The 23132-nt window shown below is 54.7% G+C and overlaps 2 protein-coding genes and 1 pseudogene across 6 annotated transcripts; 1 reads left to right on the forward strand and 2 right to left on the reverse strand.

The window, feature by feature from the left end:
• Positions 1–4860: 4860 nt before the first annotated feature.
• Positions 4861–8772, reverse strand: LOC135994515 (chemerin-like receptor 1; annotated as a pseudogene).
• SHMT1 (serine hydroxymethyltransferase 1) lies at positions 7460–14112 on the forward strand. The gene is made up of 12 exons (XM_065645087.1): positions 7460–7520; positions 8800–8924; positions 9437–9582; positions 9825–9940; positions 10025–10185; positions 10501–10582; positions 10816–11028; positions 11287–11403; positions 11727–11849; positions 12105–12221; positions 12397–12507; positions 13336–14112. The coding sequence occupies exons 2-12, from the start codon at positions 8823–8825 to the stop codon at positions 13503–13505; spliced, it is 1458 nt and encodes a 485-aa protein (XP_065501159.1). The 5' UTR covers positions 7460–7520; positions 8800–8822; the 3' UTR covers positions 13506–14112.
• SMCR8 (SMCR8-C9orf72 complex subunit) lies at positions 12874–23034 on the reverse strand. Of its 5 annotated transcripts, none has more exons than XR_010607003.1 (4): positions 20496–23034; positions 16070–18583; positions 15858–15891; positions 12874–12910 (listed from the first exon to the last, which is right to left on the reverse strand). XR_010607003.1 is itself a non-coding variant. In XM_065645085.1 (2 exons), exons 1-2 carry the CDS (start codon positions 22844–22846, stop codon positions 18130–18132), a joined length of 2805 nt encoding a protein of 934 aa, XP_065501157.1. In that variant the 5' UTR covers positions 22847–23034; the 3' UTR covers positions 13967–18129. The 5 variants fall into 5 exon arrangements, 1 of the variants encoding a protein (XP_065501157.1); XR_010607004.1 differs by lacking the exon at positions 12874–12910 and adding an exon at positions 13966–15749; XR_010607001.1 differs by lacking the exon at positions 12874–12910 and having other exon boundaries at positions 13966–15891.
• Positions 23035–23132: the final 98 nt, after the last annotated feature.

Raw genomic sequence — 23132 nt, forward strand, 5'->3', positions numbered from 1 at the left:
CAGTCTGCAATGATTAACAGATCTGCCGCACCAGCTTCAGCACAGGGTTATCTCTAGCCAGCCTTCAGACAAAAAGACAAGAGTCTTGTTGGAATACCCAGCATTTAACAGGCCACTGCACAAACATCTCAAGCTGGATGAGAGGGCGAGGGTTTGAACAAACACTGTGCTCAGACGAGAACCGGCAGTAGTGCCTTTTGCTTTGCTCACAGATTCTCTTTGCTTTGCTGCATTTGTGTGCAGTTCCATCCTGCAAAGTCCACGTAACATCCTCTTAACATCCATCACCTTCTCTTTACAGATGTGTTTGCCCTTTGACTCACCTTTAGACAAAAGCACTTGAACTGGACAGTGAAGTCATATCATTTTAGGGACTTTAAACAACTACACATTTAGTACCAAACACATCGTTCCTCTTTGTTCTAACTCTTGGGTCCTGGTGTGACTTGCCATTTATTGCACCAAGCTACAGCTCCACAGCCACAGAGGGAATAAGCTCATGTCGTGCCCTGCACAGGCATTTAGTGAACATACAGGAAGGGCTTGAGTTAGTCACTGGTCACTGTAAAGCAGGCTTGCAAATTAAAGCAGAATTCAGTACAGGAGAAAACATCCTGTGCTTGGCGTACACAGCTGCACAGAGACTGGAGGGTGTAACGAAAGATTTGGTACCAACCCTGCCCCATACAGCTGAGCAGAAACCGGGAGAGGAGCAGGGAAGGACCAAAGTGTGACCAGCAAAGAGCAGCCTGTTCGCTTTCCGGTTTGGTGCCGGCACCGACCCTGGACCAGCACTAGGAGGTGAACTGTGCTGGGTGGGACCCTCACCCCACTGCTACACTGGGAACAGGCCAGGACACCTGGGTGAGGCTTGGCCTGCGCCACTTGCTGACACCATTACCAACACCTCCCCTTCACAGAGAAACTTTTAACCAGTATCAGTCCTCTAAGTGCCATGTTGTTTCCTGCCTGATTTCAGCAAGCTCTGGAAGAGGTTCTGCTGTCAGACCTCTGGGCACTGTCTTTTACTTGCCTGTATCTAACTAGTCCATTCCCCAAGCTCCAGAGTAGGATACTTAAAAACATTACTCACCAGAGAAGCTTCACCAGAGGAAAGGCCTAGGGACTGCTAGGTTTCACAGGGGCTTTTATTGTCTCATTAAGTGCTCCTTAATGAGAACTTCATCACCAGCTGCAGTGTCCCTCCCATTCATTTCCACCCAGCATCATGCTGCTGGTACGTTCAAGACTGTCTTAGCTCCTGCACCGCCTCCTCCCTCTTTCCTCTCAACCGTTCTGAGCCCAGTTGCTATTTCCAGGTCCCAAGGAGAAAATACCTTCTCCTCTTGAGCACCGCTCGCCACAGCCTCCTTGGCTGTCTTTTTCCCTGATGTCTCTGCAGCTTCTCCCAGCTGCAGTCACCTGCTGTACTCTCTCCTCCAAAGCAAGGCAGTGGCAGCTCTTGTTGAGATCCCTGACTTATATGCTTGCTAAACCAGGGTAGAACTGCTGTTGAGGACCTCCTGTGTGCTGCAAATCACCCCAAGCTTTAACAACTTGAGATTCTTGACACATCTTTGTCTGAGATCCTATCTTTGTTACAAAAGCAGCTGCTGTGTCACAAAACCCAGTTACCTCACAGTTGTCCCTCAGCGTGATTAAAACACCCCAGTTACTTTCTCTTGCACTAAAGATATAAGAACATCTCGCCATCCTGCTAGACCCTAATCGGACTAAAAGTGTAATGCTGGTCCAGTGCCACTTAGGCCTTCGATCAAATCAGGACAGGACATGACCAGGCTGTAACTGGAATCTGCCAGTTCTTTTTTCAGCATACAGAGGTCTATCGTCCCTCACCCAAATTGGCCGCATGACATAATTCTTCCCATCTACGCCAGCTAATGAAGCATCACCATCCCTTGCTCCCATCCTTGGAGCGCAGCTCTGGACCACAGCGCAGTTTCCGCACTCTGAAGACCCAGCCAAAACCTTTAGCCAAAAATCACCTGCCGAGTCTTTCAGAGCTCTTCACCAACATCTTTTGGTGATTCCATATTTACCTTGCCCAGCCCCAAAGTACTAATGACCTCATCAGACTCCTCACCCTGGTCAGCTAATTCATACCAAACGCTCTATCGAAACTTATTCTCCTACCAAAGCTTATTCTCCTTGCACAGCTCCCTGTACACAGCCTGAGCCCCGCAGGTCCCAGCGGCTCTGCCCATCCCTGCCTGCTGTTTGTATGAGTGGGGCTGCCGGATCGGCCCCTCCATGGGACCAATGGGGCCTCACGCCGGCGGGGCAGCGGGTTCAGCGTCTTTCTCAACGACTGCAAATACTGGGGAGGTTCAGGCTGTTCCACCCATCCGATTGCATCTGAAAGAGCCTTGAGAGCAAAGCTGCCAAAAGAGTTGTTTGACCTCTTTGGATTGTTTACATGCCTTTGGAAAAAAACTTTCCCCTTTTTTTTTCATTCAAGCTTTTCTAGATAAGCACATGACAAACGTATCAGAGAGAATGAACAGCTTGCCTCCTAGTCGGGAATGTGGGACTATCACAATTATCACTGCGATAATGAGATAGTCTGAACACAAGAGAACTCGATACAATGGGAGATTTATCTTGGAACCAGTCCCTTGGCACCTGATCCCGTATTGATGTCCGCGTGGTTTCTCATCGCACAAAGGCTGCAGATCAGCCCCGGATGACAGACCTATCTCTATCTCAAGTGCATCTGTTCCCGTGGATAAAACATTCGCTTCCCCCTTTTTGGCAAACGTTCTCAGGAATGTCCGTCTGCAACCTTTCTCAGTCCCTTCCCCATCACGCAGGGAGATTTTCAGCTTTGTAAAGACATGCTATTTTGCTTAGGCATAATAATGTGACACACAGAGTGGAAGGGACTTCTGGGAGGGATATTGCAAGAGACAGATTAGCTTGGTCTGGGGTCTGGAGCAGGATGGCGTTAGTGGATGGCACAGAGATGGAAAGCGTGCTGAGCTTGGCTGGGATGCTCTGTAGGTTGGTTACCTACTGGTATTCCTGTGGTAATTCCTTAAATCACCCACACACTCTGCTTCATGTAAATCATGTTGTCCCATGAGAACCACGTACCTGCCTTGGATGCCTGAATGACCCAGAAAATTGCTTTCTTTCCTACCACAAACCAGGTCAATACTTCAAGTCCTGACCTTCAGGAGTGCCAGGGCGAGGAGAGAGGCACAACAGGAGTCCGAGGCCTTGGTCCAACACTCTCAGAGCCTCTTGTCACAAGGAATTACATGGCTCTGCAAACAGATAAGGCAAAGCAGAAAGAGCAAATGCTGGTCTGCGCAACCTTGACACTGCAATCGATGCTGCAGTTTACCACCAGGAGCAAGTCAACAGCCCCGGAGTTGCAAGCTGCATAGCAAACATTGCAGTTTTATCTGGATGACAGGCAGCAATTTGTGGCAGAGGGTAAATCTCTCTGTTCACTCATGCTTGACATATGGATGGTCTCATTACATTCCCTGCTCTCAGCGGGTTTATGCATGAATTTAAGGTTAAGTACATGCATGTCTGTAGGATCACGACTTTCACTTAGTATCGCTTGGCCCAGCAGACCCATAATTAATCCCTAAATGTTCAAGTGACAGCTCTCACTCGATAATGTCATCCACACGGAATAGTGAGGTACATACAAATGCATGCGTTCAAGGTGGGAGTCAGAGATTTTCCAGCCCTCGGAGCAATGAGGCTCTAAGGCAGCTTTCGGGCAGGATGGACAGGACAAATGGCTTGGGCCATTTTACAGGCAGATTGGGCTGGCCAGGAGAGGGAGGTGTGAGACACTCCCATGCTCCTTCAGCTGCTGTTCCCTTTTACATGACCAACATTTGCTACTATGAAAATCCAAGCAGTTTAGAGGCTGACCAAGCCTAGGAAGAAAACCCCCACCATCTTCATCTGAGCAGTGTGCAAATGTGAAACTTGACCAGACCCAGCTTAGCCACACTGGTTCTTCTTTCTTCTCCAAACTGCTGGTTTTCGAATGTACCAAAAAATCTCAAAACCCACTGATAAGCCAGAACTGTGGCCTGGCAATCAGAGCCACGCGGACAGGGTGCTCCAGGCAAGTCCTCACACCCAGGTCAAGCCCTGTCTACTTCGGTCATGAAAGCTGCTGCTAATGCCAGTGGTTTCCAAATTCTGAGTATTTAACCTTTTTATCTAGTTGTTTTATTACCGAAGATGGGCATGCTCAGTCAGATTGGATCAACGAGAGTTTTATCCCACAGGCAACACAACAGGCTTGGTACATTTTACATAAGTTTAATGGGGTTTAATCTTCATTCACCAACAGTAGAAAATGTCAGATCTCTGCTATTTAAGGGCCAGAAACATGTCAAACACACACAGAGACAAGCTTTGCTCAGAAACTGTATGTCAAACCTGAGTAAGTGGAGCACAACCAATAAGCTGTCCTGACACATCTGGAGAATGAAAAGATGAGTGCCTTACTAGCTATTGGAGACCCTACAAAAATACACATGGCCATTTCATTTAACCCTCTTTCTTTAAAAGATGTATGATGGACCATAGGGGATGGAAAATGTAGAGGGAAACAAGGCAGCCAAGGAAACGGCACAAGGAGCAAAATGTACTTTGACTTTCCCACCTTGCTGCCCCTCCACATGGTTGTTTAATTCCTATAGTATATTAAGTCATAGTAGGTTTGAGATACCCCGAAAATGTCAAATCATTCTTTGTTAGCATGCACCGCCCTTTGCAGCCCCCAGCCCTGCGATTACAGCTCTGAAATGAGGGGAAATTGGAAAGGAAAAAAAAAAGAAGTGCCTTCTCCACACCAGCACCTACTCAACCCCTCGGGACCTCTGCTTCTGAAGCAGACCTGGACTTTCTCCTGCTGGTCAGGCTGCCCAGGACCGACTCCTCGCTGAAGGCCCCTTCGAAGGTCGACAGGATGGACTGGCGAAACTTCTCCTTAAAATCCGGCCCCACGAATACGTACAGGATGGGGTTGATGCAGCTGTTGAAGAAAGCAAGGCTGGAAACCAAAGGGATCCCGATGTAAAGGGCCATTTTCATCTCATGACTGGAAGAGTTTTTGGATATTTCCAACAAGGAGAAGATGTGATAGGGGAAATAACAGAGGAAAAACGAGACTGTGACAGCAATAATAATTCTGTATGGCTTTGCAGAGTTTGCTAACTGCCGCCTTTTCAGCTTGACAGCAACGATGCTGTAGCAGATGAGAATCACCGTGAAAGGGATGAGGAACCCGCATAAGAATCGCGTGATGATCATCACTTTGTGCCGCATCCTCCACACCTTCCGCGTAGCCTCGGATGTGTAGTCACCGGACAGTGCAAAATTATTATAGCAGCTGGTGATGTTCCTGGAACTTACCACAGTGTCCCGAAAAACGAGGTACGGGGAGCTGAGGAGAAGAGCCAGGACCCACGTCCCCAGCGCGATCCTGGCCGCCAGCTCCGGATTCCTGCGGTTGTGAGACCAGACGGGAAAGGCCACGGAAACGCAGCGGTCCATGCTGATGACCGTCAGGAGGAAGACACTGGCAAACATGTTGAGGAACGCCATGGTGCTGTTCAGCTTGCACAGGAGCTTCCCAAACGGCCAGTGGAAGTCCAGGGCGGTGTAGGCGATGCTGAGGGGCAGGAAAAAGGTGAAGATGAAGTCAGCGATGGCCAGATTGAGGAACCAGATGGAGTTCACCGTCTTCTTCATCTTGAAGCCTGCAATCCAGATGACGAGGCCGTTCCCTGTCACCCCCAGCAGACAGGCGATGCTGTACACCACCATGGAGAGGACGTGCATGCTCTTCTGGAGGCCGTAGTAGTAGTCGTGGGCGGTGGTATTCTCAGACGGCGCGGTGGGGGAAGCGGCAGAGAAGGGTGAAGGGGAAGAAGAGACACTCTCCATCACCAGCAAGCCAGAGTCCTGAAATCATAACAGCACACACTACTGTCATCTGCTGCCCTGTGGCTCAGGGGAGGTGAAAATCTTTTGCTAGCAACCGTACATAAATGTATATGCAAAGCCAGATTATATACTTAAAATATAATTAATATAAAGTCCTTCTCTATAGCATCTGCATGTCACAGAGACCACTGCGACCAGAGAAAGTAACCCAGGTTTGGCTGCTGGTGTTGGTGTCACAACACCACCTCCATAAACAGCCTCCAGCAGCAACCCGAGATGGGCCAGCAGCAGAACCATGGAAACTCAAATACCTCCGCTGTACTGAGTCTTCTTCAGATCGCCAACAACAAATTAACAGGCCCCAAAACACGTAGATTAAGTAAAAAGACTGTTCCTTCAACACATACCTTGCAGGGAGGTGCACTGACAGCAGGACAGTACCAGAGGAGGATTCTGCTGTAACTGTCAGCCCGTTACCCACAAACCACCCTCCTGGTCACCCCCGGATTCCCCTCACCCCCCACCTGCCCCAGCACCCGCCTCGACTCACTGCCATGCTCCGTCGCCGCTCTGTCCGCAGCGGGTGGTCTCGTCTCCTGGCTGACTCCCCTCTCCGGTGGGTGACTCACACTGCCTTCTTCCATTTTCCCCTGGCTTGGGATCACGAGGAATTTAGTTGGATCCCTTATTCCCTAATCTTGTTCCTCAATTTGTGGTGCATTAATTTAACCCCAAAAGCTCCAGCAGTCGCAGGCTCCCTCGGGCTGGTTGGCCAAGCTCATCCACTAACTCAGACTCGAAGCACAAGGAAAACTTGGCCCCTCTCCTCCCTGCACCACTCGTCCCTCCAGGCAGTTTCCTTCCTCCGGAGCACCGGGCAGCACCGGGACCCCTGCCCGGCTGCTTGGGGATGGGGCAGGCTCTGCTCCCCACGGCAGTGGCACCACGCCGGTGCTGCCAACCCGTGCCATGGCCTGGCACGGCAGCAGCCCGCCCCGAGGGTTCGCCCGTCCTCCGGGTCACGGAGGAGGCGAGGGGCACCCCCGGATCGCTGGGAACACCCCAGGGTGCGGGGAGAGGCCCCACGGGGCAGGCAGGTCCGGGTCTCCGGGGTGACGGCAGACGGTTGACGTCAGCGAAGCCCCCTGGATGACGACAGAACGGTGACGCCAGCGGAGCCTCCGCCCCGCCCCGCCCCGCCCCGCCCCGCCCCGCCCCGCCCCGCCCCGCCCCGCCCCGCCCCGCCCCGCCCCGCCCCGCCCCAGGTCACCTGCGCCCCGGCACACACGTGCTGGCAGCGCCTCCGACCCCGCCTCGGCGCGGGCCAATAGGACGCGGGGCGGTGGAAGGGACGCAGCGCTGATTGGCCCTGATACTTCCGGAACATTTTCCGCGCCGCCGACCCAGCGGGAAGGAACGAGACGCTGATTGGTCGAGGAGCAGAGGGGCGTGTCTGAGCGCTTTATGCCAGGCGCGCGGGTTCCCGCGGGGTGGCGGAGCGGGATCGGAGCGGCGGGCGGGTAGGGACCGCGACAGGGACGGGGACCGCGACGGGCCAGGCACTGCGCTGCGGGGTGAGAGCCGGGCAGGCAGCGCTGTTGCCCTCCAGCGGTGACCGGGCGGGGGGAGCGCGTCAGCAGGAGCCTCTCGGGGATGTGGGCGGGGATGGAGCTGGGTACGGGGGGTGCAGACCCAGTTGGGGATGGAGCATCAGGGCTGGGGTTCGTCCCTGCTCCAGGGGAACTGCCAGGGCCAGACAAGTGTCCTGGCATGAGGGTGGAAATGGGGGTCTCATGCTGGGTGGGGATCGGGGAGCTCTGTACCCCCGAGTGTTCTGCAGGTCTCGCAAGGTGCATGTACCGCTGCGATCTGCTTGGGAGGGACATGCTAGACCCAGCTGTCCTGCTCAAAGCCAGAGCGGTGCACCCCACCCTTTCCCTCGAAGTGTTTTCTGACTGCGGGGATTCCCTCTCTACCAACCCCAGGCTCAGGGAAGAAAGGCGGCCGAGCGCCCCTGCCCAGCGAGGGCAGAGTGCAGCAGCCCCACACCAAACAAACTTCAGCAGTTTGGCACGAGCAAACTAAGTGCAATTGCTCAACGACCTGCTCATGGCCCTTCACTGGCCTTGCAGGGTTAATGGGTAAAGAGATGCATTGTTTTTGGCCAAGGCAGAAGCTGGGCTGTCACGCCTGCCCAGGAACTTGTGCTCTGCATTGTAATGTGAGCAGCAGCTCCCTCTCAAGGCCCAGCTCCACAAGCTGTGTTTGCTTCAGTTAGAGTCTGGGGCCAGACTCCAACACGCTGTGGGTTTGCACTCCTGGGTCTACACAAGAAAGTAGCTGAGAGGTAACATAATGCACTTAAAAAACTTAGGTCTGTAGGTGTGAGCACTTCACTGCCTTTGAAATTAAACAGCAGTTTTAATAAGACACCCTTATGTCCATGAGGGTGTTTGCTACCATTTCCTGGAAGCCCTAAGACTCACAGGTATACAGGAGCAAGAGGGAAAGTAATTGCTTGTGTTGCTGATCCGGTTTGGTCTATGCGCAGGTTGACCATGTCCCCAGGTGTCTGTCCAGGTGCTGCAGAGCAGTGATGCATCCTTTACCGAGCATCCTTTACCGAGAGTATCAGAAGTTATCAAAGCATTAATGAACTAGTCTTAAATCGGCAAGGGAAGCCTGTTTGTATTTTCCTTACCCAGCAGCAGGTCCCAGCCCATAGCCGGTCCCTCTGTGTTTCTGGGGAAGACGTGGGGTGGGAGGAGACACAGAGTACAGGGACACAGTGCAGGGGTACTCAGCCCTGCTGCCATCCCAGCACATCCCACAACGTCCCCTCTCCGCTGGCAGGTGACATCGGACGCAGCAGGAGGATGGAAAACTCAACGCAGAGCGATGGGGGCCTCCTCAGCGCAGAGCTCTGGGCCTCCCATAACAGGATGGTGATGGAGCCGCTCGACAGCAATGACCCGGAGGTGACAGCCCCGTCCTGGCCCCCGCCCGGCAGCCGCTTCCTTCATCCCCGAGACTGCCACAGGGATTCTGAGCTCCTCGAGCCAGGGATGGGGCAGGGAGACAGTCCAAGGCTGAGCTGGTGGGACCCATCCATCCTCTGTGCCCTCTCTGCCTGCAGCGAGAGGTGGAGGGGTCAGGCATCCTCCAACACGGTCATAACTTTGCATCTATTGCTCATATCCTCTGCTGGAAGCTCTGATGTCCACACCAGAGCAGCCGGCCCACAAGGCCATGTGGCAAGTGCCATTGACTCTTGAGCCCAAATGAGACCTGAATTATCTGGCAGGTAGAAACCAAAAACATGGCCTGTGACTGGACAGAGGAACTGTTTGGGATTGGCTGTACCAAGAAGGGATCTCCTCTCCCTTCTCCAGCACCTTTCTAGACCTCTCTCCATGCCCTGTCCCCTCCGAGGGTGCATCCCCTACGGTGGAGTCAGTGTGGGTGAAGCTGTTTCTCTCCCCTCCCAAAGGTACACAGCATCATCAAGAAGGAGAAGCAGCGGCAGAGGCTGGGGCTGGAGTTAATCGCATCGGAGAACTTTGCGAGCCGAGCAGTTCTGGAGGCCCTGGGATCCTGCATGAACAACAAATACTCCGAAGGTTACCCAGGACAGAGGTAGGGGCTGGGGCCGAGTTCCACCCAGCCCAAACCCTAGCTGGGAGGGAGAGGAACCGCCCACACTGCCAGACCTCACCTCTGGGAAGGAAACGACATCCTGGCGCTGGCATCTGACCCTCTGGTCCTTGGCCATACATGGAACAATCTCAGCAGGGTCACATCTGCTGTCACAGCCATGGCATCACCGGGTTCTTGGTCATGGGGTTTGGTTTAACCGCTGCCCCATCCTTTACCGGCAGGTACTACGGTGGGACAGAGTTCGTAGACGAGCTGGAAAGGCTGTGCCAGAAGCGAGCCCTGCAGGCGTACGGGCTCGACCCCCAGAAGTGGGGTGTCAACGTCCAGCCCTACTCAGGTAACAGGATGCTCAGGAGAGCCCGGCTGGCTGCATTGACACATCCCCAGCACCCGTAACGGGCCCGGTGTGCTCTTGCTGCAGGGTCACCAGCAAACTTTGCGGTGTACACAGCTCTGGTGGAGCCCCACGGCAGGATCATGGGGCTGGACCTGCCTGACGGGGGCCACCTCACGCACGGGTTCATGACGGACAAGAAGAAGATCTCTGCCACCTCTGTCTTCTTCGAGTCCATGCCCTACAAGGTACAGAGGGCTGCTCCAGCCAGAGCCAGGATGCTGTTGTCATAAGCGTTGGTGCCTCTTAAAGTTAAAAGTACCAGCATCAGGCTCCTGGCACCCTCTCCTGCAGAACAGCACTGTGGCTGACCTTCACTCATACCAAGGTGGCTGAACCTTCCTCTTCCTCCCTTCTTTGAATCACCATCCCTGGAGAGGTTTAACAGATGTGGAGATGAGGTTCTCAGGGACATGGTTTAGTGACAGCGTTGGGTGAGCAGTTGGACTCAGTGATCTTAAAGATCTCTTCCAACCAAAATGATTCTATGATTCCTCTCCCAGGTCAACCCCAAGACCGGTTACATCGACTACGACCGGCTGGAGGAGAACGCTCGCCTCTTCCACCCCAAGCTGATCATAGCAGGTGAGGATCAAACTCTTACCAACCTCCTTGGGGACACCTCGGGGTGGGAGTGGCTCCCCGAAGTCAGTAGCACCCTGGTAACCCCACAGATGCTGCAGCGCCAGGAGGAGACCTCAAACACATCCACACTGGTGGGAGCTTATGTGCTGTCCCCACCACAGGGCTGGACGCAGGGTTGTCCCAGGGTCCTTGAGCATCTGCTCCTGTCCCCTCCACGTGCCACCTCCCTGCAGGTATCAGCTGCTACTCGCGCAACCTGGACTACGCCCGCATGCGGAAGATCGCCGATGCCAATGGTGCCTACCTGATGGCTGACATGGCCCACATCAGCGGGCTGGTGGCTGCCGGTGTCGTGCCGTCCCCCTTTGACCACTGCGATGTCGTCTCTACCACCACCCACAAGACCTTGCGGGGCTGCAGAGCCGGCATAATCTTCTACCGCAAAGGTACCTGACCTGGCCGGGGAGCCGGAAGAAATGCTCCCCCCAGGCTGTGGGGGCTGCAAGTTAAAGCTCTTTCCTTCTGCAGCTGAGAAGGAGGGAGGGCAGGTAAGTCTGGGGTCTCCTGGGAGCACCTGAGGAGCTTCCCAGTGCCAACCGTGGCCCAGGTTTGAAGAGGAACAGCCGCGATCCCTGTTCTGAGAGGCCAGGGGGTGAAAGCTCATGGGAGAAGGGTGTGAGTGACCCTGTTCTCTCCTCCTCCAGGCACCCGCAGCGTGGACCCCAAGACGGGCAAGGAAACACTCTATAACCTGGAGAGCCTCATCAACCAGGCAGTTTTCCCCGGGCTGCAGGGAGGTCCACACAACCACGCCATCGCAGGTACGCAGCCGGGCTGGCCATGAGCTCCGAGGTGGCAAAGGGAGATGGCAAAGGTGTCCTGGCTGCGCTCTGACCCCCAGCAGCAGCTTGGGGGTTCCAGAAGTCCCGAGGGGTTCGCAGCCTGGAGATACCGCCCCAAGGAGCAACCAGGCTGGTCCCATCTCCTGCCTTGTAGCTCATGGTGATGCCACCAGCCTGGTTCACGGAACTGTGCATCAATTTACTCAGCTTCCAGGATGATTCTGCTGGTGGTGCCACACATCCCTGCCAGCTCTCCTGCTGGAGTCCCCAAAACCTCACCCCGCTCTGGGTTCCCTCTGCAGGGATCGCCGTGGCGCTGCGCCAGGCCATGACGCCTGAGTTCAAGGCTTACCAGCAGCAGGTGGTGGCCAACTGCAAAGCACTCTCGGCCGCGCTGATGGAGCTGGGCTACGACATTGTCACAGGTGAGGACAGGTCTCAGCGGCGGGATGGGGCTGACCCCCATGTGTGGCCCAGGGTCCGAGCCAGATGATGACAACCGTTGTGACAGGCAGGGCTCTGCCATCGCAATTCCTCAACCTCCGCAAAACCGTTTTGAAGCAGCCCCCTTTCACAAGGGCACACACCCTTCTGCCTCTAAAACCCATTGCAATCCCAAGCCCTTTTTTGCAGCATTTACCCCGATCCCACATCCCCACCAACCCCCTCGCTCTTTGCAGGGGGCTCCGACAACCACCTGATTCTCCTGGACCTGCGCAGCAGAGGCACGGACGGCGGCCGGGCCGAGCGGGTGCTGGAGATCTGCTCCATTGCCTGCAACAAGAACACGTGCCCTGGTGAGTGATCCCACCACCTCCTGCTCCCCGTGCTGGGGATCTCCCGTGGCCCATGCAGCACTTCCTGCAGGGCTGCCAGCTCCCAGTCCACTGCGCATACTGGAAACCAGGCTGAAATCCCGTGCGTGGTGGTTTTGGTGCTGGGTTTAGTGATGCATGACTTGTTCTGGTGCAGGTGATGTCAGTGCCCTGCGCCCCAGCGGCCTGCGGTTTGGGACACCAGCTCTCACCTCCCGCGGCTTTCAGCAGGACGATTTCCGCATGGTGGCTCAGTACATCCACAGAGGTGAGGCTGGGGCCGTGTTCACGGGCAGGGACTTGTGGGGCTGAGTCAACTCCAGCAGCAGCTCTGGGGCCGGGGCAGCTCCTCTGGGAGAGGAGAGACAAGCTGGGTGGCTGTCCCAGCAGCTGGCAAGGGAAAACACACACCAGTGTGAGAACAAGTGTGATGGGAGCGGCTGAGGGAGCTGGGGGGGTTCAGCCTGGAGAACAGGAGCTGAGGGGAGACCTTCTGATCTCTGAACTGCCTGAAAGGAGCTTGGAGCCAGGGGGGGTCGGGCTCTGCTCCCAAGGAACAAGCGCCAGGACCAGAGGAAACGGCCTCAAGTTGCACCAGGAGAGGTTGAGGTTGGATCTTGGGAACAATTTCTTCCCGGAAAGGGCCCAGGGCAGTGGTGGAGTCAGCATCCCTGGAGGGGTTGAACAGACGGACATGAGGTTCTCAGGGACTTGGGGTAGTGCCAGGGGTGGGGTAATGGTTGGACTCGATGATCTTGAGGGTCTTTTCCAAACAAAAAGATTCTATGATTCTAAGTGAGGAGTAACTGTCCAACCTGCACATCTGGACATGAGAGAGGACATCTGGCCACAGCTGAGACCGGCCAAACCCTCCGCACTGCACAGGCTGAGAGCCCGGATCAGAACTGTACCTTCCACAGTGTTGTTCCAGTTGTTCTCAGGGGTCCTGCACCGGTTTCCTGGGGCAGCAAGTCCCCCACAGCCCCACGTGTCTCGGGAGCAGCCCCAGTGCTGCTGCAGGGTGTGCGGGGCTGGCAGAGCCACGGGTTGTGGCAGGCGCAGGCGTGAGGGCTCAGTGACATCTCCATCCCCACAGGGATTGAGCTGACACTGCGTGTGCAGAAGGACATGAGCCCCAAGGCCACGCTGAAGGAATTCAAGGAGAAACTGGAGGAGGAGAAATACCGGGGGGAACTGAAGGCACTGAAGGAAGAGGTTGAAGCCTTCGCAGGGACCTTCCCGCTCCCAGGGCTGCCTGTGCTGTGACAGGAGACACCGGCGCCACAGCCACGGCCATGCCTGGGATCACTGCATGCTCGCGCACCCAAACTGAGAGCAGCACCCTAGGGCCTCCTCCCAGCACATCCCAGCTGGCACTGGCTGCAGCGACTCCTTCCTCACCTCTCCCCTCCCGTTTGGGGCACAGGAGCCCCTGAGCGCAGCCCCTGTGGGGATACCAGCCCCATCACCACTCAGCAGTCGGGACCAATCACTGGGTGACCCGCAGCTTCACGGCTGCGTTCGATCTTGTGCCTTCACCCGACACCCCAGCCCAAAGCATGGGGGTCCAAGAGACTTCACAGCCGTAACAGCTGGTTTTCTGCCTCAACTATTTCCTTTTGTGCCTTCCAGGCTCCCCAGGCTGTGACAAGGCCAAGCCTTGTCCCAAACTCAGCGGGAACAGCCCTCCCGGGATCATTGTCCCGTCCATCACCAGTGTCTCTGGTATTTTCTCAGACCTATGTGCACAAATCTTAGGTAGAACCATTTTTTAATAAGCACGGTAAAATTAAGAATTTAACCACAATGTATGACAAGAATTATACGCTTTAAAAAATACAACCAATTTTTTTTTTTGTATTTCAAAAATATCTGAACCCAAATAAATAATTTTTTTTTTAAAAGTACATTTCTCAGACTAGTCATTTGGTGTTAACATCTGTTAAACTCTTGTGCAGTAACACTTACAGCACGACATTAAGACATGCTTCTTGGATTTCTCCCGGTCACACTCGCCCTAACTACTGACGCAAGCATTCAGCACGCACAGGCACACACACGGAACTCGACATGCAGTGATAGGATACAGTGCTTTAAAATAAATGAGAATTCATCATGGCCTCCTCGCCGCTGCCAGCCCAGCCCCATCCCCACGCCGGCAGCGGGACCAGGTACCCTGTTTCTGCCTTCCAGTTAAAACGCTCTGCCTTCCAGTTACAACGCATCTCTGGGACCAGTTTGTGGTGGGTTTGTGACCCCCCTGGTGCCAGGTAGTCTGTTGCTCTGACCCGGCGCTGATGGACCGGGCACTTTCCTCCCACCTGGGCAGTGCCGAATTTCCCAGCGCACCTTATACAGGAGCATTTTCAAAGTGCTGCTGCAAGACCCAGCTCTTGCCCAGCCCTCCGAGACGCTGAATCTGCAGCGTGGGCTGTCACCGCACACCCGGCTGGGGGCTTGGGGCTCCCCCATGCTCACGGAAAACCAAAAAGCCACCAGGTCTCATCCCTCAACACCTCTCCCACCCCTTACCGAGCGGTGAATATTGCTGGAGTAGAGACAGTACTTCCCTAGGCAAGGCAAGGCAGCTCTGGAGCTGCTTAGGAGTGACTGCTACTGGATGGAAGTAAATTTGAGCATTATTCTCTGAGAAATGGAACCTGTGTAGGGTTAAATATCGCCCACTCCTATGGCTGACCCTCCTCGGGTGGGAGCTGAGAGCGGGTGGGAGCTGAGAGCGGCGGGCAAGGGGTGACAGCCCATCTCCAAAGCAGAGGAGTCAGAAAACGGAGCTCTGTCCTCGCAGCCAGGGGAGACCTTCGCTCTGATAAATTCTCGGTCAGACTTACAGCCTCCTCTCACCAACAGCTGGGAGGGAGCGAGGAGGGAGCCGGAGCCAGCGCACGGCGGTGGGGACATGCTGGCGGCACTCGGGTGGTGCAAGCTGACGAACACACATGCCAAAGTTCGTCATGGGAGCTGTTAATGTGAAGATCAGAACCTGTTGTAAGTCTGCTAATATCGGAAACAAGTGAGGTAACGCAGTGAAGATGATGAAAGAGTCTTAAAGTGCCGATACAGGGATCTTTACTGTACAGGAGCAGACAAGGAAATTACTGAGCAAAGAGGAATTCAGCTCCCAAACCACTCGGACTCCTCTCAATTTCTGCTGCCGCTGCGGGCACCACAAGCAGCGCGGACAGGCCAGGCTCTGGCTGCGCCGAGGTGCCAGAGCCCGACGTGACTCCCCCTCTCCTGGCACCCAAGCTCAGAGTTCTCTGCTGCGAGCTGCTTTAGGATGACAAGATCTCCCCAAGACACATTTCCTTACAGCTCCTACTCAAGAGCTGAGTTGCAGAAAGTGCAGAGCTCTCGTTTCAAAACTGGTGACCGTGCCAGCAAAGCCCCAGGGGATCCTCCCAAACCAGAGCTGCTTCGTGGCGGAGAGATGAAGCAGGTCAGAGAGGTGGTAGTGCAAGTATTGCTCAACACAGCCTTGAGTAGCAGCTACTACAGGTTGGATGGAGGGAGCAAGAAGTGAGTTATTGATCAATTTCTGAGCACAGCTGAATGCCACAGGCAGAGACCACTGCAACTAAGAGATCAGCCAACACTCACCGTCAATCCTGCTCCGCCGCTCTGTGCTGTCAGCCTGGGGGAAGACGTGAGTCAGCAGGGAAAAAAGTTTGTTGCTCCTTCCTCAAACCCAAACAGCCCCGGGTTGTTTTCCAGCTGAAAACAGGCTCTGGTGTGAGCTGCGGGTCAGGCAGGATGCAGGGAGCCAGGATGCAGGGAGCCACGGTCTGCACCGTGTCACGCATGTTACTCACTCACTGAGATGCCTCTCGTCTCCGCTTCAGTGCGGCAGCCGTTCAGGTGCACACAAATTGACATGGGGACACCTCAAGTCGCTTCAGAACACAGGATTTTTTGGTGGACACCGTTGTCTTGCACCAGCAGACCCAGTTCACATGTGATGGGCATGGTTAGGAAAGGAAAAGGCCTTTAAACACGCTTTCAAGGTGCGTGGCCCCGCACAAAGGCACCACCGCTCACCTCCAGCCATGCTGCTTCCCAACTGCCACCTCAAAACACCATCACAAGCAACCCCTGACTGTGGGAATCCCCTGGAGAGCACCACAAGCTCAACCTGCCCAGGCTGGAAGCCACCAGAAACAACGCTACCACTTAAACCAGCCTTAAAACAGACGGTTTAGAGCTCTGACAGCCTCCTCACAGAGCCTCCTTGCCTTTGGGTTTTGGAGCAGCGCGGTTCTCGCCGTGAGTTTCAGTGTGGTCTGAGCTGCGCAACAAACCCCAGCCTGTCACAGAAACCTCCCCGGGCATGGATGGAACGTCGTGTTCACCTCCAGCACAATAAACAGAAGTTAAAAAAAACACCCAAATCAAACAATGCTTCAGCTCGTCTTGTACAATCTCAGCTGTTCTCACTCCATAACAAGAGTTCTAAAAATAAATAAAACCAAGGTTTTCTTCCTGGCATGGCTTTCCTCGCTTAGAAGTACCCCAGGGGCTGGTATCACCGCATGCACTGGGCAGAGCAGCCCCCAGCCTGGGACCGGTGGCCAAGGAGCAGAATCTCCTTACAAGACTCCAGTGGGACACGCCATGCCCGGGCACAAAGCTTGTGGCACGGACAGGAACAACCTGGGAGTGTCACCACAACCTTTATGGCACAGGCAGCGGCACAGAAGCTTTGAAAGGAAAATCCTTGGCATGTTCTGCCCCGTCCGGAGCCGGGAGAGGTAGTGGAGACACTACAAAGGCTTGGCCAAGAAGCAGCATGCAGTGACGCTGACCCTGCTGTACTGCAAAGCATGAAAGTCAATTTCCTGACAAAAAACTAAACCAAACTATTACGGATAAAATGTGGAATTCGGTACATTCATTCCCGACCTTTCCTGAGGGCTAGTATTGCATCAGCCTGCTCTAACAGCTCGCTGTCTCACAGCTGAATTGCACTGTTCGTTTCCCCATTGCAAAAAGCACCTAAAAACGAGGGTCCTCCCTCTCCGTTGAGTTCCCATTGCTCCTTAGAAGGCCACCCTCGCCCTCACATGTTTTGGGGATTCCCGATTTCCCTCTCACCCTTCTCAGAGGTCGCCCAACAAATGGGACGTGACAAATTAACAAGGCACAGCGCTCAACTTTCAGAGCAGCGGGCGCCTCGGTGCTCGCCGACGTTAAGGAATCCTTCCACATTCCAGATCTTAACAAAGCTGAGAGAAAGCGGCAAACGCTTTCTGGAGAGAAGCACACGCGCCTCTGCTGCTCTCCCACCCACCCAGGGACAACCTGTCCTGGGAAGCGCCAGGAAATTCAGAAAAACACAGGACTGGACACATCATCCACTGCCACTGTGCACAGACAGGTCACTGCAAGCTGCCGCCCAGCCAGGAAGCTCCCGAGCTACACTCACACAAGACGCAAGTGGATTAAAAACCTTCACGTGGCCTTTACATCCCCGCTCCGGCCTCCACTCTGGCTCCACAGAAGGGACATACAGCATTTTGGGCTCTGGCAAAAGCGTGTGGTATTTTGGGGGCTGCACACTAATAAATATTGATCCCCAAGACAGCCCAGCTCTCTCTCCACACTGTAATCGCCCTGTGATACGCTTTAAAAGTCAATAGTGCCCCTTTGAACATTTAAAAACGGAGTGCCCGGTGGTTTATGTGATGGAACATCTACATTTGTGGCTACAGGGAACCACACAGCAAGCCGCTCCCTCAGACACTGGCTTCTGCGGAGCAAACGCATCGGCTTCTTCGCCCCTTCCCAACGGATGAGCTGCTGCAGACGGCGCGGACACCAAGCACGGGTGACCTGTCAGACTCTGAGCATACAGGCAGCCAGCCCCCCGGCCAGCCTAGATTTTGTACAAAAAGCTGGGGACATAGTCAAATCGGAGCACAGGGTTCCCCCCCTGGCCTGGTTCCTGAATGTACCGCAGCTTCAGCAGCTCCGCTAAATACTGCACGATTTTGATATCTTCATTGGCGAGGCCCAGCTGAAGCTTCAGAAAGTTCATTCTGCGCTTCGCCACGGATTCCTCCGGTTCCCTTTCGCTGATGGGAAGGTGCAAGTGATGACAGAAGGTGAAGAGGAAGGCTTTAGAACACAGCTGGGTGAGGATACTTTGGACGTGCATATAGTAGGTGCTCCCTCGCTTGATCTGCGTGCGGTGATCTGCCAGCCGGGACACCACGGTGCCTTTGTAGAGTGGGCAGCGCAGAGTCTTACTGTCGGCGTCCAGAATGCTGACGTACCGGCTGTAGCGGCTCAGGGTGTGCAGGACGTTCACCCCGGCAGGCGACACCGTCCTGAAACGGCAAGGAGAGAAGTCACGGCTGGAGCAGACCAGAAAATTAAGCAGCAAACTGCGTCTGTGCTCGTATCGCACATGCTTTCCCTCTGGTGAAAGAGCCTCTGCAGGCAAATGAAGTATAGCACAGAAGGAAATGGCCAAATAATCTCTCCAGCCTGACAGACCCCCAAAACACCACGATCCCCTGGATCCCTCTGTGCGCTGATCTGCACTGGGTGGGTGCTGCTCCATCCCTCACTGCGCTGGGGGCAGTTTCCCCGCTCAGCAACACGGAGACAGGACATCTCTGGGGAACAGAAGCAAATCTTGCAGCAGATGGTGGCTTCTGGATGTGACAACGAGGACTCGGGAACCCAAACCAGCCCCATCCCCCAGCCAAGAGCTCCACTGTCCCCCCAAATCGTGAGTTTGGGAGGGAGCTGCATGAAGGTGGTCAAAGCCCTGAGTAGAGTGAATCCTCCTGCCCTTCCTTTAAAAAGAGAACTGGCCTGAAACCAGAATATTCTTTGGATGAGCCTGAGCATTTTTAACTCGAGTGCAAACCCACGGCACGTTCACAACATACGATTATCCAACAAGCCTAAATTAAAGTCATTTAAATGCAAATCACAAGCCTACGCAACCTCCACCTTCTGCTCCTCAGTTTTGTGTGGGTAAAGTCACTGGAGATGCAGCTCCCAGCCCGACTGGGAGCCCCAACTCATGGGGTCAGGGCTGTCCCTGTCCCCAGCAGCCTCTGGCCTCGGAGGACACAGCACCCGCACTGGAATAATTAATTTAACCTCTCGGTTCCTTCCCAAAGCCCTTGAACAAATGGTTTGCTGAGAGCAGCCACATTAAACTCGACACTTAATTAACATTCCACAGAGTTTAAATGACTGACAGGTTACAACCAGTTCTTAAAAAAAAATATATATTTTGTTTATAAAAATGGTACCTAAGCACAGACATTGAGCAATGAGTAAACACTCAGTGCTTTTAAAAACCTCTCCGACAGACAGAGAAGTCTGGGAGCAGCTGTTGGCAGAGCTGTCATCCCACCTCACAAGCGCAGAAATGAGGGTAAACGTACGGTTTAGGATAATTTTGTCATCCACAACCCCCAGTGATGCAACACTCAGCAGCCCAGAAAGCAGATTTCTGTATTTTGATTTCCACGCTGCCCAGAAACTCTTTGAGGAGCTGCTCCAGCCCAGCGCTGGGCTGCCGCTCTGACTCGTGTCTTCCACATTAGTGACAGCAACGGCCATTCCCTGTCAAACTTGCACCCCAAGTGCCAAACACATCCTGACAACGCACCAAGAAAAGCCTTTTCATAACAGCAACACAGTCAGGGCCAAAATCTTGCCAGCTGAGCAATCACTCTTTGCTGATATAAACTACATTTCAGGGTTGGGTTCTTGTCTTCATGATGATCCTCACCCTGAGCAGAAGTTTCCTTTGCATCCGAACTGTGGTTCAGGTGCAAAACTCTCCCTGCATCGAAGCATCTATTTCACAAACAAAATTCTAGCTAGAAAAGTCAGAGGAGTTTTAGCAGGAGCCAGGAGAAGCAGGGCACGTGAGGGGACTCCAGGAGCGCTCTGGTATCGGAGCAACCAGGAATACAGCGGGACTTATGTGTTTTTTCTGTACTTGGCCACGCTGAGACGTCAAACGTGAGGGAAACCTGCCCAAATTACTAGTCTGAGCCAGCAGAAAGCACCCAGCACACATTTTAAATATTAACTCTCAAGTGAGATTGGATATAAAGAGAGATAAACCTACCTCCCTTCAAAATACATCCCATAAGCAAAAATTTATGTACTTAATTAGACAGAGACCTCCCCTGTGCACCCATTCCCCTCTGAAATTCTCATTTAGGAGTTTTTATCATCCACCTTGACACCGATAAAGCCACGATTTACCTCTGGAGTCCAATCAGCTTCCACTTCTGGAAATCCACCACATGCAGAGGGGAAGTTACCCAGTGCTTCACAGGCTTGGCATACACCCCGCAGTTGGGCACGAAGATGGAAAGCGCCGTCACCAGCTTCTTGACGATGTTTTCCTCCTCCCCCAGTACCACCAGTGTCCTCCCGCTGAGCAGCGAGTAGATGGCGGGGTGGGCGAAGGGGTACTGCCGGATGAAGCGCAGTGCGTTCTGCCCGGCCTTTTTTTTGTGCCTTTCGCTCCCCTGGCAGGCGAGGTGAGCGGGGGACGGGGTCCTGTCAGAGCAGGTGGAGGCGGCGCTGCTCATGTAGCTGGTGGAATCCGAGCACTCATCCAGGCTGCTCTTGCTGAGCTCCTGGCTGCCCAGCGGGTAGCGCGAGTCGAGCTCACAGGGAAGGAGCCCCCCCGAGATGCCGTCATGGGACGAGAAGCCCCCGAAAGTCCCACGCTGCCCTTGCTCAGCCGGGCGGGACGGCTGTGGGGGGATCCTGACCACCCCCTCCTCGTCGCAGGGCTTCTGGCCCAGCTCAGCCTCGAGGAAGTTTGGACTTTCCTTCCCGATACAACAAGTGGAATCAACCTGCGTCAAGCTTTCCTGTTGTGAAAGGTCTTCCCGCTCGTCAGCGTCGCCCAGGTTTAATTTGGGGGCGAAGCGAAGGCCTCCGTCTTCGTCATCGTCCAGGTAAGGTTCCTCGTTAATGGCACTTGGGTAGCTCGCTTTGAAATCTTCGGGGATGAGGGATTCGGAGGGGCAGGTGCTGAGCACCTCGATGCTGTCCTCACTGACCGTGCGCCGGCTGCCCACCCTGCTCCTGCCCGCCTGGGGGCTGGGGCTCACAGGGAGGCTGCCCTGGCTCTCCGATTTCGGCAAGCCCGCAGCAGATTTCTCCGTCCCCAGCACCTCGATGCTCTCGCCGCTGCTGATGCTGCCTTTAATATCAGCGTCGAGATAGTCCAGGTTCTCCTGGGGCTCGAATGTGACAGATTCGCTCATTTTGGGTTCGTGGGAGTCCTCGAGCTCCTGCTCCATCTTGATGGGCACGGACTCCACACTGGACTTGTAGGAGCCCAGGCTGATGACAACTTTAGGAGCGGAGGACTCTTCTGAACACTTTCTATTGATGGCATTTTGACCAAGCTCCTGGCAGCCTCTGTACTGTTTTTCAGGGCGTTTTTCATCCAGAAAAGAGACATCCTCAAAGAGGAAGTTTGTTACACTTTGTTGTTTCAAGAGCGCTCTGCTGATCTGGTCCGTCAGGAGGTAGCAGACATCGCCTCTGAACATTCTCTCGATCTGATGCAACTGGTCGAGGGTTTGGGTGAAGAAATAAATATCGCAGAGCTCCTCCAGTGTCTTCAGCTTCTTGTCAAAGCATTTGGCAGACTTGGCTTTGATGAGCTTGGGGGTATAGGATGGCACGTGGGAGTAAAGGTGCGTTGGGCCGGGCTCAGTGAGGTCCGAGGTAGTCAGGTCCTGGTCGCAGCCCACGCCGGCCGGATCCAGCGCAGCCTCTGGCTCATATGGGTGGAATTCGGATTCTTTCAGCTTCCTGTAGGGATATGACCGGATTTGTTTCAGCAGATCTTGGTGCTCGATGATGGACTTTTCCACGCTGGCCAGCTCATTGGCCTTCTCGATGGCTTGGGTGGTGTAATACCCTTTGTCATTGGCTTTCTTCTGTATCTCAGTTTCGTTGTGCAGGACAGTCCTGGTGTAGTCAAGATCTTTCAGTTTCTTTTCCAGTTCGTTAGCAAAAGCTTTCCTGTTCCCCGTCTTCAGGCATTCGGAGGCTTTGGAGAACTCAGCGGAGAGTTCCTGAAACTGCTGCATGATTTTGTGCTCGTCGGCAGAAATGTAGGCCATGCAGAAGGGCCTGACGAAACCCCTGGCTTCCAGGTCATACAGCGTCAGGTGGTGCACATAGGCGAAGGCTCCTTCCTTCGAGTCCCCCAGCACCACCTTGGAATCCTCCACAAAGTTCAGCTTCGGGTAAGCAGAGCCGGGCGGGTGCCCCACGAAAGAAGCCTGGTAATCCACAGACATGATCCGGAGGGAAAAATAGTTGAGGTCGAAAGTGCCCGACACTTTGGCATCGTTGGGGATGGTCAGGAGGGGCTGAGGCCCCACTTGCTCCGAGAACTCGGAGATGAGGATGAAGTCGCGGGTGAACTTGGAGCCGGCGACCTTACCCCAGGGGTTGGCGCCGTGGCTGGCGAAGGGGAAGAGCGGCACCGAGTACTCCTCGGGCAGCGGGGGCTCGCTGTACAGCTCGTCCTCCAGCTCCTCCTCCCTGGTGAACGCCACCACGTCAGGGGCGCTGATCATATTTCCCGCAGGACGGAACCGACACGGAGCCCCGGGGGCCCCCCGGCCCCCGCGGGACAGGCCCCGACCCGCAGCCCCTCGGCCCGCAGCCCCTCGTCCCGCCGCTCACGCCGCCGCCATGGCCGGAGCCGCCGGCCCCGCGGGCCCCGCTCCGCCGCCTCCTCACGGCCGCCGCAGCCCCGCAGCCATCTTGGGGTCACATGACGCCGCGGCCTCTCACCCCGCCGCCCGGAAGCGAAGCCGGTTCCCTCCCCCTTTTCGGTTGTTTCTTTTTTTTTTTTTTTTC

This window comes from Caloenas nicobarica, chromosome 14, assembly GCF_036013445.1.
Source record: "Caloenas nicobarica isolate bCalNic1 chromosome 14, bCalNic1.hap1, whole genome shotgun sequence".
NCBI classification, from domain to species: domain Eukaryota; kingdom Metazoa; phylum Chordata; class Aves; order Columbiformes; family Columbidae; genus Caloenas; species Caloenas nicobarica.

Excerpts from the sequence above, each read along its gene's own strand:
- SHMT1 (XM_065645087.1), top strand. The coding sequence starts at position 8,823 with ATGGAAAACTCAACGCAGAGCGATGGGGGCCTCCTCAGCGCAGAGCTC. Across the intron at positions 9,583-9,824 it reads GAAGGTTACCCAGGACAGAG|GTACTACGGTGGGACAGAGT; the intron begins GTAGGGGCTGGG and ends CTTTACCGGCAG. Across the intron at positions 9,941-10,024 it reads CAACGTCCAGCCCTACTCAG|GGTCACCAGCAAACTTTGCG; the intron begins GTAACAGGATGC and ends CTCTTGCTGCAG.
- SMCR8 (XM_065645085.1), bottom strand. The coding sequence starts at position 22,846 with ATGATCAGCGCCCCTGACGTGGTGGCGTTCACCAGGGAGGAGGAGCTG. Across the intron at positions 18,584-20,495 it reads AAGCTGATTGGACTCCAGAG|GACGGTGTCGCCTGCCGGGG; the intron begins GTAAATCGTGGC and ends TTGCCGTTTCAG.